Consider the following 15,108-nt stretch of genomic DNA (forward strand, 5'->3'; position numbering starts at 1 on the left):
TGGACTGACAAAGACTTCCTTGTCATTCACCCTTACACAGCATAATCTCTTAAACTCTTGTTTTGCTGAAAGTTACAGCTGTGGGGAACCTTTTTGCTGATATATTGGATTTTAGGAGGTATTATTAGCTTGTTGAAATGAAACTGCTGCTGATATGAAAAGCTTCAATATGAAACCCGGATGGGGTGACCTGAAACTAGGATGACTTCATTGTTTTGCCAACTGTACATATTCTTAAAAGGCTATTATGTCTTGGCCATGTGCACATAGAAGCTGATGAGGATTAAAGTGTAGCTAGCACAGTACTAATACTGTATAAATGGTAGTCCCACTTTAAGAAGGGAGAAGAACCATCTGTCAAGGTCCTATCTCTCTCATTGAAGAGGACAGCAGTTGGCCAGGGACTTTATTGATTCAGGTGAATCAGTAAGTGATGTGCTAAGAAAAAAGAAAAGAAGAAGGAAAAAGAGGAAGAAAGGGAAAGAACTTCTTAAAAAAGGTTTCTAGTGGGGCTGGAAACAAGTGGAAGCTGTGAGACCCTGGCAGTTGGTGAAACCAGTAGGGCTGGGAGGACTGAGCAGAAACACATTTCCTCCCTGCTGAAGGATCTGAAAGCTATTAAATGAGGCTGAGAGAAGAGCAGAATTCAGAAAAGTGAGATTGTAGGGAGTCCTATGCATCAGATATTCAGAGAGGAGAGGGAAATATAGTAGTTTTTTAAAATATCTCTCTAGATTGAAAGCATTGCTACTATTAATGGACTGAAGTTTGAAGTTCTGTTAGTTTCTTTTTGGAGCAGGATGACCTAATATTGGTGTGTCTGGCCTATCTTCCTTCCTCATCACAGAGAGAGAAGAAAAGGTTTATGAGTAAGAGAGAAGAGGGGCCAGAAAGTGCAATAAACCTTTACACTTCCATAGAGCCAGCTTCCTTTGTTTTCAGATCCTACTAATCCTCTCTCAAAACTGTTTGTCTTTTTGCTTTCAAGTAGAAGCCAGAATAAAATTTGCTGGAACCATCTCTGTGTAGGACATAGTATTAAAAGGTAGTACTGTGGCAACGGTAGTTTGTTGTAGGTAATGACAGGCAGTTACCTAAAGCATAAGGGAAAATAACTGTCTCTCTTTTGAATTTTAGGTGACATTTGGAAATTTATCTATTTGATAGCTAGTTACTGCTAGTTGTGTTGTACATGCTCTACTTTCTCACAGGATGCTTGCACAGACTAGGACAAGTGATAGCTATTAAGTTATAAAAGACACTAAAATATATTTACAGTGTTTTTTTTTTCAACTGAGAGTTGGATAGACTTTTATGAGCAATGTAGGTACTGAAACGCTATCTGTTGAACAAGAGACTATAAGCTTGAGGATAACAAAATGCTGGAAGAGGAAAGAGTATAAATAGAAACCCCACTTCCTTGTTGAGTAGAAGCCAAACTTGTGGTTGAACTTTTCTATACAAGAGTTTGCTGAGATCTAGACAGGCAGCTACATGCTAGTTCTTGAAGAAGACAAAAACCTTCTTTTTGAGATCTAAGGAGAAAAGTGCCTGTTGAAGACCAGAATAGATTTTTTTTTTTTTTTTTTTCCCTGAGCAACAACTACCTGGAGTTCTTGGAAAAAGAAGATGCCAGTGGAATTCAGAGAATGTTGATGCAAATCCAGCACCAGCTCAGTCAAAGGAAAAATGTATGTTTGACCTTTGAATTTAACATCACTCATTTGGACCTGGGAAGGGCTTAGTATGACTTAAAATCAGCCACCCAAAATTGAGGATTTGACATGTGGGTGCAGCAGAAAATTGGACAAATATGTCTACTGCTCTCTTTTCAAACTTGAAAATGTATTTCCATTGATGAGGCAATATTTTAGAGGAATAAATGTCATTTACTTTTCCTGAAAAATTCTCTTGGTGATATCCTGCATGTCACAGATTATGTTGCTACTGTTTAAACCACATTGTGTAGAATTTGTCTCATGTATTCCTTTCTTTCTAATTCCTGTATTCTCTAAATAGCATACCAAATTATAGATACAACTTCCATATTTTTAATAGGAGCTTTGTGACTAAAACTTCACATAATGCTCTTAAACCAAGCCAGAATCTCATTGTCTTGTAAAATTTTGCCTGTTATCTCTTAATTAAAATACAGCTTTAAACTTACTCTAGTTCAGACAAATTAATTCAGGAAATGTTATGGCCTGTATTTATACAGGAAGTCAGCGTAGATTATTTCAGTGGTCCCTTCTAGCCTTATCTGTGAATTTATTTGCAGTTGAATTCTTATGAAAGGCTTTTTGGGGGCAGTCAGGAGGGGTGCTGCCTACTAAGGTCAGGAGTTCATGGTTTTTCAGAGCCAGATTTCACTTGTCTTGTTTGGCAAAATTATCATTATAGACTTATCTGCATCAAGATTGTATAGGATTTTGGTTTTCTTTTTCAGTCAGAAGAGATTAGCTTTTTCTGAGAACAAGGCAGAAATATTTTTGCCTGTGTTCAAAGAAAAGGTTGCCAGTTTTTTAAAAGGTACTTCAATATGGACTTAAATTGAAAAATTTTGTTGGAATAACTGAGCTACAAATCAGAACATAAAAGATGCTCAGAAGGCCCCGTGTAGTTTCTGCTCCTCAAACTCTGTGCACTGATGAGGTGCCATCTATGCAATGTTTTACTTCATCTGCCTTCCTAACAGCTAGGTAGACTGAAAGAGGAGGTTGCAGGGATCCTCATGGAGAAGAGGAAATGCCAGATGGGTAAGAAGAGCCTGAGGGGCTGAGACTGAATTGGGAAGAGAAACTATGACCTGTTGTGGAAGGAAGAGATTAAAACTTAGATGGGTGGGAAACCGAGGCCAGCTGACCAAAAAAAACCTGGGAGCGGTGAAACAAGATAGGCTGGTTATGGCAAATTTGGCAAGGCTGGTAGCTGGTGGAGATGTGAGAGCCTGGGATTGCGGAGATGATGTGAGATATTCATTATTTGGATTTCTAGAAATAAGGAATATTAATTAGTTTCGATATTTGAAATAATCAAAGAAGTATGCAGAAGATACTGATTTCTCAGTATTCTATCCTAGTGGATATCTCAAAGAAGTGTGCACTTGGCTGTAGCTGCTTTAACTTCACCAGCTCAAATAGTAAGTTTCTAAAAAGAGTAATGGCTGATCATTGTAGTACCATAAAACTGAAGTATTTTTTTTGGGGGGGGGGGGGGGGGTAGGATTTTTCTCATTTGCTTTTTTTATGAGCAAAGAAAAGATCCATATTAAATACTAACCTTGCAAAAAATCAATTAGAACTGTAAAACACTATAGATATTACTACATTTTGGTTTCCTTAAGAACTTATGACGTTTGGGAGTTGGATGTCAAAGTTCTAAGTCAAAAAATATTTAATTTCTCTCCAAATGAGCTGTTCTTATTATGCTTTTCCTGTGAATGTTTTTACATTTTTGACCTTCTTTTTTTTTGTCCTGATTTCAAACAAAGACTTCTTTCATCTTAGGAAAAAATCATCACAGGAAAAAAGTATAGTCTGGATAGCACTAACATGTATGAATTAGGTCTTTTGTTTGATGCGTATAAAAATTTCCAAGTGTTTGCTCAGGGGGGGGTATGTAAAGAAAATGAGAAAAAAAATGGTTCATATGTGTTAATATTTCTTAAATCTCCAGTGTAACTCTTTCAGTATGTTTATGCATACACCCAATTCTGCCCAATATGAGTCATCTCACTGATTTCAATTAGCTATCCCTTTGCTGGCTACCCGCCTCTTCCCTTAGACACTTGCTTAGCCTTTGTCCGGCTAGCTGCAGTCTACCTGCATCTTCACAAGTCTCCTTGCTGCCAGCCTACGGTCCCATGTCAAACGCTGATCTCAGGGAGGGCTGTCCTGTGGAGTTTTTCCTCTTGCATTTTTCAAAGAATTTAGGACTATCCCCCTTGTCTTGACAGGATTAACTACACCATTCATGACAGATGTTTCTTCAACTCACCTCTAAAAACTTTGAGAGGTGGAGATTCCGCTCCTTCCTTACATAGTTGATTTAAGTGCTTAATTTGAATCAGCCTTACTTCTGGATAAACTGATCCTAACCTAGCCCAAATTTGTTACAATTTAAATTCATTTGCACTCCTCCTCATCCACAGTAAATGGGTGCCCCAAAAAAGAGATTTTATTACTGTCTTCTTCATGTGTCTGCTAACTGTTTTCATGCCTTCCAGAATCTTTGCAATCTTTCATTGTAGGTTGTTTTCAAGACTTCTAATCATTTTTCTTTGCAGATCTTCTTACTTCATTACAAAGGTGAACTAATGGTTTAACATAATTTATTTTCGTGGCTGATACTAATCTTATCTTCTATATCATTACCTTCTAGGTGCTTACAAATTTTGTTTTTCACAGTATTGCAGGGAGGAATTGAAGGCGAACTGACTCGCTGTCTCATTTGTTCACTTCCCACACCCTCTCTCTCTCTCTTTTTTTTTTTTTTAAGAGGTGATATGAGTACAAGTACTTTGTAGTAATTTAAGTTGCAAATTAATAGTTTACTGTGAAGCATTTTTCAACCTCAAAAAAGATCAACAGGCTTAGGCATTAATGGCATTAATAGGCATTAATGACCTATAACAAAGCTAATTTACTGATGATGTTCTAAATACACTGTTAGAAATAGTATATAGAAAGCATACCTGATGACTAAACATTTCTGCTTATTTTCTTAAGAAACTTTACCAAATTTGCATTGCATTGAGGAGGCCTGACGCACTAGTCCTTCTGGAAAGATGCATTGCTTGGGTGTCATGAGCTTCCAGACCTAACTAGATAGGGGCTGTTTGTGACTGAGTCTACTGACTGCACTGATTCTCCTTAAACTTGGAGAAAATTGAACAAGCAAGGCAAAAACACAGGCTTAGCAAAGGAATTCAAATATACTAAGTAGAACTTTTCATTTAGAATTGCTGCTGTAGAACTTTTTTTAAGAGTACAGACTTATAAAATAATCCATTTCAGAGAGGAGTATCAGTTCAAATCAAAAAAAAAAAAAGTTACATGACTAAATCCTTTTCGTCTTTCTAAGATGTCTCCTCTTACAGACTACTTGTTGAGTAGCACTGACAGCATGAGATAATCCACCAAATCTTTACAGTCACTTGTGCAAGCTCCCACAGATAACATTAGAAAAGACAAGCTAGGTGGATATTTGTTTTAAAATATCTGAGAAATAAATACTACAGTTTATTTTACCTTTCGCCAGAATTGTTAAGGTACTTTCAATCTCTAAAATCAGATGAAATATTCTCTCTCTGGTTTATTACCATAGTGTGCCCTTCTCAGATTGGTGCTAGTTTCAACTTTTGGGATGAACTGAATCACATCTTAACAGTGAGATCCCTTACCTTTAGTAAGGTACCTAAACCTGTGCAGTGGGGTGAGTTTACTGCATAGTAGTCATTATCCATCAAATTAAAAAAACAGGAAATTTCTTTGAGTACGCTGCCCCTCTCTTTCAGATCTCATGCACAGATAAAATCTGTGTGGAAACTAGGTTGCAAGTGAGGACAGAGCTATGGTGTGCATTTGCTCCTAGCTTGACACGGGGTTAGGACGTGACTAATGTGTGCACCTGGTGTAGCCTTCACACCAGACACACGCATGCTGCTATTTCTCCTTTGTCTGACACTTTGCCATTATTAGAATTTGATAATGCTACAAAAATAGGGACTGGCTTTACTTTTCCTTTACTTTACCTTTTTCTTTCAACTAACTGAGTCAGATTTATTTTCTGGTTTTGCAGAACACTTCTCTGTTTCCTTGTGTTCAAAACTGTAAAATATAAATGTAACAACAGAATTCTCCCTTTCATGGAGAACAGCGTAATCTGATTTTAGGAAGACTCAAGTCTTTTCCTATTCCTTATAAACTATAACATACTTCAATGATTTAAAGCTTTTTTTTTTTTTTTCTTTGCTAGGTGACACAGTTGATGATCAAAGTAGAGAGTCAAAGGATAAAACATTGTTTCCAGAGATCAAACCAATGTACAATAAACCTCCACAGGTAGGAGACTATTTCTTTATGTGTGCAAGATGAAAATTCATGCTTCTCAAACCAGGACTGTTCTGCCAGAGAAGGTTTTGGCAAATTCACATATTCCATAGACTAGGTTCCTACTCAGCCTTCCTATTGTCCATCACAAAAGAAACGTTACTAGTAACTAGATGACAGTACTACTAAGGCCACCAGTATTAGATTTGAAAAAGAAATTGTAACAAGGTTGGGCTGTGTAGTATTGCTGAGTATTTTTTATTTTTATACTTGAGACGTGGAAATGTGAAACTATAGCCCAAATGTTAATGAATTGCATGCAAGCATTAGTGTGGTGAATAGTGATGGAAAATGTGAAACTTTTATGTAAGTAATTTCTTTCTACAGCTATCATTATAAATAATGTGTTGTAAATGTGTGAGTATAATAGAATGTCTTTGTGTTTGCCTTTGTTTCTCTTTCAGTGTATGGATTCCCTTTTCTTCATGTTGTTTGTTTACTGTTTAACCCATGCGTACCAAAAGAGGCTTTCCAGAATATTGCTGAATATGGTGTACATATACTATCTTCTTTTCACCTCCTGTGAAAATGCTTTTGCAATGTGTATGAGCCTCCTTTCCATTGCCATTTAGTTTTAGATATTTGCAAGGTAACTGTGAAAGATTTTGCTTGGAATTTTATGTTCTTGGGCAAGGGGAATATTTTGGGGTTTTTCTTACTTAGCCTTTTCTTCTTCCCCCTCTTTCTCATATCTGTCCTCAAAATTTCCTCTCTCTCTTGCTCTCTCTTTTTTGTGCCGTTTTCATATTTATTACTGCAAAGTCCCGTAGTCTGTCAGAGGTATATATGATAATGTTACTCATTTAAAAATGGTTGATGTGTAGGGAGGTGCTATGTAGTCTCTCTCTTTTTTTTTAATTTTAAATTAAAAACTGTGCCTGATACAGATATCTGTATCAATTCTGTGAAGTTTCAGTAAAATAGGAACTTGTGTAATCTTAGAGATTTTAAGTGTTTTATAAGTAAGAGGAATGAAGCAAAGTTTTCCAAATAAAACAGTAGACGTGACAGAGAAAGTAAATCTTTTATTTTCATCTTTATATTGGAAAAACTTAGATATCACAGAAGTACTTATATGAGTTGTTTGTGACAATATCATCTAAATTAAGATACCACAAATACAGCATTTGGTAGTATCTAAGTTATAAATCCTGGTGTTTAGATTTGGCTGTTTGGACTTGACATTTACTCAGAAAGGGTTCTCAAATTAAATAGAGCAACTGAGGATCATAGAAATGAAATGATTTCAGTATGGTGAGTATATCCATGTTTATAAATTTATGGGAGAAAAACCAAGTTAGTGGTTTTTGATGTTAATGGTTAATGTTTTAAGAAAAACATTATGTTACATATTGAATGTGTCATTGAGATAGAGAACACTATTTGAAATAATGGACTCGTTGCTGTTAATATGGGAATACTTTGTAAACATACTAGAGTATGTGAAAAGAGCTTTTGCTAGACTTCAAGTAGTATTAGCTATTTGTCATGCATAGTTGAGCAGAAAATTTGTTAGTTATTTAACCGCATCTTGTCACTTGGTGAAAACCTGCTTTTATTTTTAAGTATGATCTGTTTTTATAACTTAACAGGTGAGACTTTGTGGGATGTGAAAAGTGATTTTTTTTTTGCAATGTGATTTAAAGAAAAATGAAATTGCTAATACTTTGTTCATAGATCTCCCCCTCATTCGGAAAGGAAATGAGTTTGGTTTTGTTTCTGAAGAAGAAAGTATCTTCTGAAGTATTTTTAGTAATTTTAGATCCCTTTGGAGTTTCCCATTTACTTAGGTACTGTTGGATTTGGTTTGAGTATAATTATTAAACTCTCAGGTGCACACTTCTGTGTAATCTTGCTTAATTTATATAAAGCTAATGCGCAAATAAAAGTTTAAAACAAGATCATCTTGCTGTAACTAGCAGCATTTAACAGCTTCTCTCATAACAATTGCAGTGCCTACAGCCTTCATCATTATTTTAAGAAGTTCCGATACTGTATGAGATGCTGATAAAGGAAACTCAGATATTTAGAAAATTGGTGGGAAGAAGGCTATTCTGAAAGGCCATCTTTAGTCTAAACGTGCAGCCTCCTTCTGCAGGGTGGAAAAAGAAGCTCCTCTGAGCAATCCCATGTGGCGTAATCACTGCATTTGCAATGAGCACAGACACCGCTTTGGGAGGATCATCTCCCTGTGATACTTTAGTCCGAGGGAGATGCCATGTTGGCCGGTAGGGTAATGACTGCTGTGGACCTAATCAAGCCTGTACAATCCCACTGAAGTCGCTTCAGGCTGATGAACTAGAAGTTATACATTTGTTTAAGTGCTTTTCTGGATGGGGGCCAAAATGCTTAGTGCTCTGCAGAACTGAGAACTTAAATTAGTCTCTTTGTGAGTATGAAACACAAGGCTTCTAATTTTAATCGTAACACCATCAGAGAAGAAAGAGATATTATGTGTTTTTTTTTATGCTTTTGGGTTTTCCATTCTTATAGTACAATTTGCAGATAATTCAATGTTTAACTAATTTCCCTGAGAATTTAAGATTGTAGAAACTGACAGAACAGAAGGTTAGTTTTGATGTATAAAAAGTGCTAGAAAACCTGTCATGTGGTTGGTGCTAGGTTGTTTGTGTTTTTTGTTGGGGTGGGGTTTTTTTTTCGAGAATGAATTATTCCATTGGTAAATCGAATTAGTGCAATCATGTATTTTTGTCGTACTGTGAGAGCAGTTGTGTAGAATATATATTAGGAGACATAAAAATTATTTTTGACAGATGGTAGGGCTGTGAATTAGGATTTATAGAGATTATTGTATGTCTGGTGTTCAGGACACCTGGGATTATTAAATTGGCGCAAGAAACAAAAATTACGTTTGTTATAATAACTGCAGTGCTTTGTATCTCCGCATTGTCGCCTTGGGAAGCAGTTTGTGTTTCTCCTGGTATTGCCCTTCTTGATAATCTGACACGCACCCTTTAGCCAACAGATGACAGCAGATTTGGGCAGAAACTGCAATACTAGTAAATGCATTTTAAAAAAGCTACATATTGAGTCTATAAATGAATATTTCTCTCTTACTGTTTGTTTTTATTTTTCTTCATAGTTCTCTTTCTCCCTCAAATACTTAATCACTACTGCCTTTTATCCTAGGAGCTTGTTACATGTTTTCTAGGGCAAGATAGAATCCCCCAAGGGATTGCTTAATCTATAATTATCTAATTTATATGTTGTTGTTACAGTCACTCTTAATTATGTGCTTACTGTGATACTTATCATCATAGGACATTGTTTTTTTCTTGAATCGCAATGGTTCTGCTACAGTTCTTGTGAACTCTTGTTGGCTGATTTGATACTATAGACTGAGAATGTAGCAAATAGAAGGCCAATACTTCATGAGGTAGATGTAAAATTGTCTATAGTTTTCTGCACATAGATATTAGTGTGCACCGTTTTGGGTCAGTATCCAATTAAATTAGGATTTATCCAATTAAATATATTTTTATTTCAATATATAGATGATATCATTAAATTGATCCTTTTTAAAGCTCTGCTATTTCATGATTCTGAGTAGATTTAAATAGTAGTTTCTTAGGCATCAGGTTTGGGGCCATATCAGTCAGTCAACTGGGAAGAGAGAACTATCATGAGCAATAAAACATCAAGGAAAAGATAATGGAAACTGTGTCTGTAAAGCTTAAAAGTGAAAAAATGAATTTAATAATGGACTTTTTACTCTTTCAGAGGAATTAGCACTTATTGCTGAAGCTGATAGACTTCTAAGATAGACTTTTGAGCAGATCCCCTTGTAAAAATCTGATATAATTACAGGGCATGAACAATGCTAAAGTTACCTTTCTTTTTTCTTTTTTTTTTTTCCTCCCCCTTTAAAAAAAATATTAACTAGTTTTTCCAGACCTATTATTGCCTGGTTTTTACTGTAGTTGACTAAGATATTTTTATCTTAGTTACAAGTTACTGGAAAAGCAGATATTCCTGAGCATATCTCTATTCTGTCACTCAGCTCTTAGCTTATCATTTAGAAGCTTTGGTATTTAATAACTTGAGAAGGATGTTCTGAGCTACATGTACAGCATCATTGCAAATTCCATACACCTGCTTTAGAAAAGGTGATTGGTATTTCAAAATCACTGGAGAAAGACTGTGATTAGTTTGTTCCATTTTGACAAATACTAATGTTTATAGAAAATATTACTGCTTAGATGTTTTTTTAAAAAGCTATCACAAGCTAGAATTCTAGTTATGGCCTGGTTAGATTAATTGCTCATCATATGTCATTTTAACCCTGAGTACTTTTTCACCTATAAAGTCCATAAAGAAGGGGTCCACGTTATCTTTCTGCTTAATGGGACATGTAAGCAATAATCACTTAATGAAATTACCCACTCTTAGAAGGGACTGGAATAAGACTGTCTGCAGCAGGTCATCAAGCCTGTGCTTTTCTCTGACTGCTGGTACCTGAGAATCTGCTGGAAAAAAGATCTAATGTTTTATTTAACTGTTGTGCTATAGGAAGTGAAGTTTTAATACTACTCTTAAGGAAAGATAAACAGTTTTCAGTGTTACAGCTGCAATGGACAGTATCTTTCTTAGCTCCCTCCATAGTGTGCATGTGCAGTACATAGGTGGCAGTTCACTGGGGGACCTGCATTTACTGTGCAGCTGCAGATCAAGAATGCCTACAAAGCAGGACTGCCATATGATAAGGAGATCACAGCATAGGGCTGTAACCTTACTGAGAAAGAAGGTAAATAGACTAGTTGGCTAAAGAATCAACTATCCCACTGCAATAGCATATTTACTTTATAAAGCTTAATTGCATTGCATTGATTATTTTACTGTCTGTTTGATAATTGGTCAAATTATTTAAGAGGTATCTTCATACTAAAAAGACCTCCAAAACTTACGGGCCAATGGACTTCTGTCTTCCGTCAACAGCTGCACAAGTTGGTGTGTATCTCCACCTTATATATAATGTATAAATATGTGTGTGTATTTTATATGTATGTATATGTCCATGCATATATAATTTAAACAACATGATCGTCCATAAGAAAGTATGGTTCTGCAAGTTACAAAGGATAAGTTACTATGGCCTCAAACCCAAGATTATATAAACTCTGATTTGTGCGATCTGTTGACCTAGGGTCAGCCAGTAGGACCTGGCGATGTCTTGTAATAGTGCCATCTTATAGTTTTTTTTCATTCTAACGTAAGTAGAGTTCTTATCTGTGTAACATGACATGCAGTTGGGCTTGCTTCAGATACTTAGCAAGCAAGAATGCTAAATAATGTCAAGAATGTAATGTCAATAGCATCAATATCGATAGAGTAGAAATTGAGAAATCTTAATTTGGTCATCACCAGCTTCCTCCCTGAACTTGGAAAACAGCTCGTTGTCAAGAAAGTAAAGCAGTGCTCTTATAAATCACTTTTCTCTAGCCCTTTGCAAATGTGAACTATTGCTAGTTATAACTTAGTTCCTTTGTTTAACTTCTGTTGTGATTTCATTGTGACAAGAACTGAAGAAGCTTGACAGTATTTTTTTTAGGAAGGGACCTGAACATTCTGTCTGGTGAGAAAATAGCTGTAAACAGAAGGAACACACCAGTGAAGACATGGGAGCATCCCTGCCTCCCGTAGCTGTGCTTGTGGAGCTGTGAGTCAGTTCTGTGATCTGTCCACACGAAAGGCCAGGTGTGAGTGACCAAAGACACCAAAATGACTTTTTAGGGAAAAGTAGCACTCAAACATGATACGTTTTCACTGTTCAGTGACTATAACTATGTATATACGTGCATGTAAAAAGTTCATAAAATAGTAAAATTGGCCTGGATGGTAGCCTCTTCACTTTGAGAGCTAGGCTTTAGTGAAGGAACAAAGATAGAGCAAACAATGACCAAAGTACATGTATCCAGAAGCGCAACTTGCGTAAGTCACTGCTTAGTTTAGGCAGAAGCTTACTATATGCACAGCTTAATTTTGAGCTCATTCAGTTACATTGGATGGTTAGTTGTAGTAACAGACATTCAAACTAGGTGCCCAGATCTTCCCGCACACATTCTTTAATCTTTCTGTAATTTTGGAATCTTCTCACTGACTTTATCTCCAGAAAAAATTGTTCACTGTCCTGTATCTCCTGCCCAAGCACATGAAGGCAGACTAAAAGCCGGTAATTCATGTTCCTGCTGTCAGCAAATGGATTGGTCAGTCGTCCTGCCTCTGGGAGTGACCTTTCTGGGCTTTCAAAATATTAAAATTGATTTAAAATACAGTGTAGATCATACATCACCTGATCAGACCGTGCCCTAATTTAGCCTGATGGTACATTGATATTTACAACATGACTCATGAGTGCAAAATGGTGGCTGAAAGACTGTAATACGGTGCAGCTTATTAATGATTACTCTAAACACCAACTAAGGCAAGTAACAATGTCTTTAAGTTAGTTTTACTGCCACAGTAAAGGGAAGGGGATGGCAGGGAACAACCAGCCATGATCAGTCCATTTTAACAGAACAGAAAATTACATGAAAATTGCCTCTTTTCAGTCTTAAATTCTGGTATTGATAAACTGGGAATTTGTTTTTCCATGCTTTCCTTCAGTGTGGCCTGATCCTTTCACCATAATGTGCTGTTGAAATTTCTGCCTTAAAACCTGCCAACTTCACCACCACTCAACTCTGTCAGCCATGAACCCTGTATACTGGATAGCGCATTGTCAAATTTTGTTCTAAAACACTTTTTTAATGCATCAGTATAAAACGGAAGTTGTTTTCAAAGTTCTTTATTTCCATATTATTTCAAATTTTAAGAATACTCTTCTAGTATTGTAATGTTATTAGTAAACCTGACTGATAAAATTAACATAAATACTTAAAATTGCCCATGTTCCTTTTCACCGTGGTCCACTTATGTGCTTTCCATAGAGAACCAGTAGGCTGCAACAAACAACCGTAATTCAAAGGGACAACCAGTATTTGTTTCTTTTTGTTTATTGGTCCTTTACGGCTTTAAACGTCATCCTACTTCTATTCCTCTGGCTCAAAAGTCTTAGTAGTACAAGCTGTGCACAACACAGCCTTTATTGTTAATGGTTGTAGATTGAAGCTCTACAAGCTCTGGCTTTTCTGGTGCTTGCTTGCTGCACTGTTGGTAAGTGCTCCAGCTATACAGAGTGTGCGGAGGAACTTAAATTTCCATCTTACTGCAATTTTTTTCTGACAGTTATTGACTTGAATCTCTATGGGGAGAGCAGGTAGAAAGTTGCCCTAGGAAATACTCACCTAATTCACTTTTTTTTTTTTTTTTTTTTTTAGCACTAGAATATTTAAAACTTGTAAATAGGTCATATTGATAGTCTTACCACATGCTTGGATTTTAGGCAGCAGAGGAAAAAACTCAGAATAAAGCACTTAGTGCAGCATCTTTTATTCAGGTATCTGCCTGAGAATCCATTTGTATTCTTTAAGACATACTGTTAGGAAGATCTAGAGGGACCTTTACCTTGGGTTAGACTTGCAATTCTTTTCTATAATTGCTCTAATTTATGAACATTTTCAGAGGACCAAATCCAAGATGAATTTCTTTTTTCCTTCTCCTGGATTAAAAAAAGAGAGATTTGTTTTTCTTCTTGAAACAATAAAACCATTTTAACTTCTAATTTAGGCAGCTTTTCCGATGTGCTACAATTGCTCAAAATTGTATTGACTTTTCTTGTGAAAAACAGCATCCTTACCCATTCAGGTGCTAGGATTTTCATTCACTGGTAGAATGAGAAAATGCATCTCAGAGAAGCTGTCATCCTTTTCCTGCCCTAGGAGCTTCCACAATTGCAGAGGTTAGGAGCAGAAAGTAGAGACTTGGAGGCAGGGATTCATTTTGTCTAAACACTTCCCCTGGAAGAGGAAGATTTCAACCTTCCCAAAAAGTCTTCAGAATATTTCTTTGCTTGGAGCAGTAGACTTAGAGAAACTCAAATCACATTGTCCAAACATAGCTGCTCAATGTATGATTTGAATACTGTTTTAAATGTACAATCAACATTTTATAGAAGATTCATTTCTCAATATGTTCTCTGGCAACCATGAAAAGTTGAAGTCTAACCTTTCTTCCCTGATTCTAGCCCTATTAAAAGACTATTTTCTGGGGGAATATATAACATTTGCATTCCGGTTATCTAAACTGCATACAGATAGCTCATTCACAGTTCAAAGTTCCTTCAAAAGATAACTGAATTTTAATTGTTAATATCCGAAGTTTTGCATTTACATCAGGCATCAGCAAAACAAGATTGAGTATTTTGTGCTTTTGGATGACACTGAAACTACAGAACAAATCCATTATTAGCATTCATGAGGCTTCTGTATTCATTTTGTAATATATTGACTTGTCCTTCACTGGTGATTTGGGGGTTTTGAATGCACTGCTGGATGATGAAGCTGCATATATTTTCATGTCATGTTCTTCTGGCTTGTAGCTTGCTTAGATTAGTTATTGTCTTAACTTTTTTTTTAAAAAAAATCTTTCATTATACCTGCTACAGTAAAATGAAGATGAGAGAATGATCTGGCCTATTTAGTAACACTTTCTGGCAACTTGTTGAATATTGTTTATGTTGCTTGTTGTGCTGTATAAATTTTTTTGCTATGAATAGGTTGCTTAGTACTTCCAAGGAACAGGGGAGCTAGACAAACTGTTCCTCACTGAACCTACTCTCTCTTTCTTTCTAGATAATTCTTACTACAATATTCATGCTGTAGAAGGAAAGAGTTGTCAAAAATTCACCTGCTAGCTCAGTGCCCTAAGCCCAGGGGCTTCCAGAGAGGCACAAGGATGGAGCAAACGCAGGAACCCTGCTACAGAGACTGCATGAATGCTGATACAGATCTGAAATGAACCAGATTCAAAAATGCTAGAATTCATTTGAGACAGAAAGAAAAATAAGAGAAATGAGTTTTGTTTCCAATACAAATGTAAT

At 36.2% G+C, this 15,108-nt stretch overlaps 1 protein-coding gene across 2 annotated transcripts in view; it reads left to right on the top strand.

Annotated features, from left to right (window-relative positions):
- Nucleotides 1-15,108, top strand: part of UMAD1 (UBAP1-MVB12-associated (UMA) domain containing 1) — an 82,011-nt gene that overhangs the window by 57,467 nt on the left and 9,436 nt on the right. For both annotated transcript variants that reach the window (XM_062569164.1, XM_062569165.1), the window contains exon 3: nucleotides 5,977-6,062. In XM_062569164.1, coding sequence (XP_062425148.1) covers nucleotides 5,977-6,062 — 86 coding nt within the window. The remainder of the gene's footprint in view (nucleotides 1-5,976; nucleotides 6,063-15,108) is intronic.

The sequence above is a fragment of the Rhea pennata genome, chromosome 2 (assembly GCF_028389875.1).
Source record: "Rhea pennata isolate bPtePen1 chromosome 2, bPtePen1.pri, whole genome shotgun sequence".
In the NCBI taxonomy this organism is placed as follows: domain Eukaryota; kingdom Metazoa; phylum Chordata; class Aves; order Rheiformes; family Rheidae; genus Rhea; species Rhea pennata.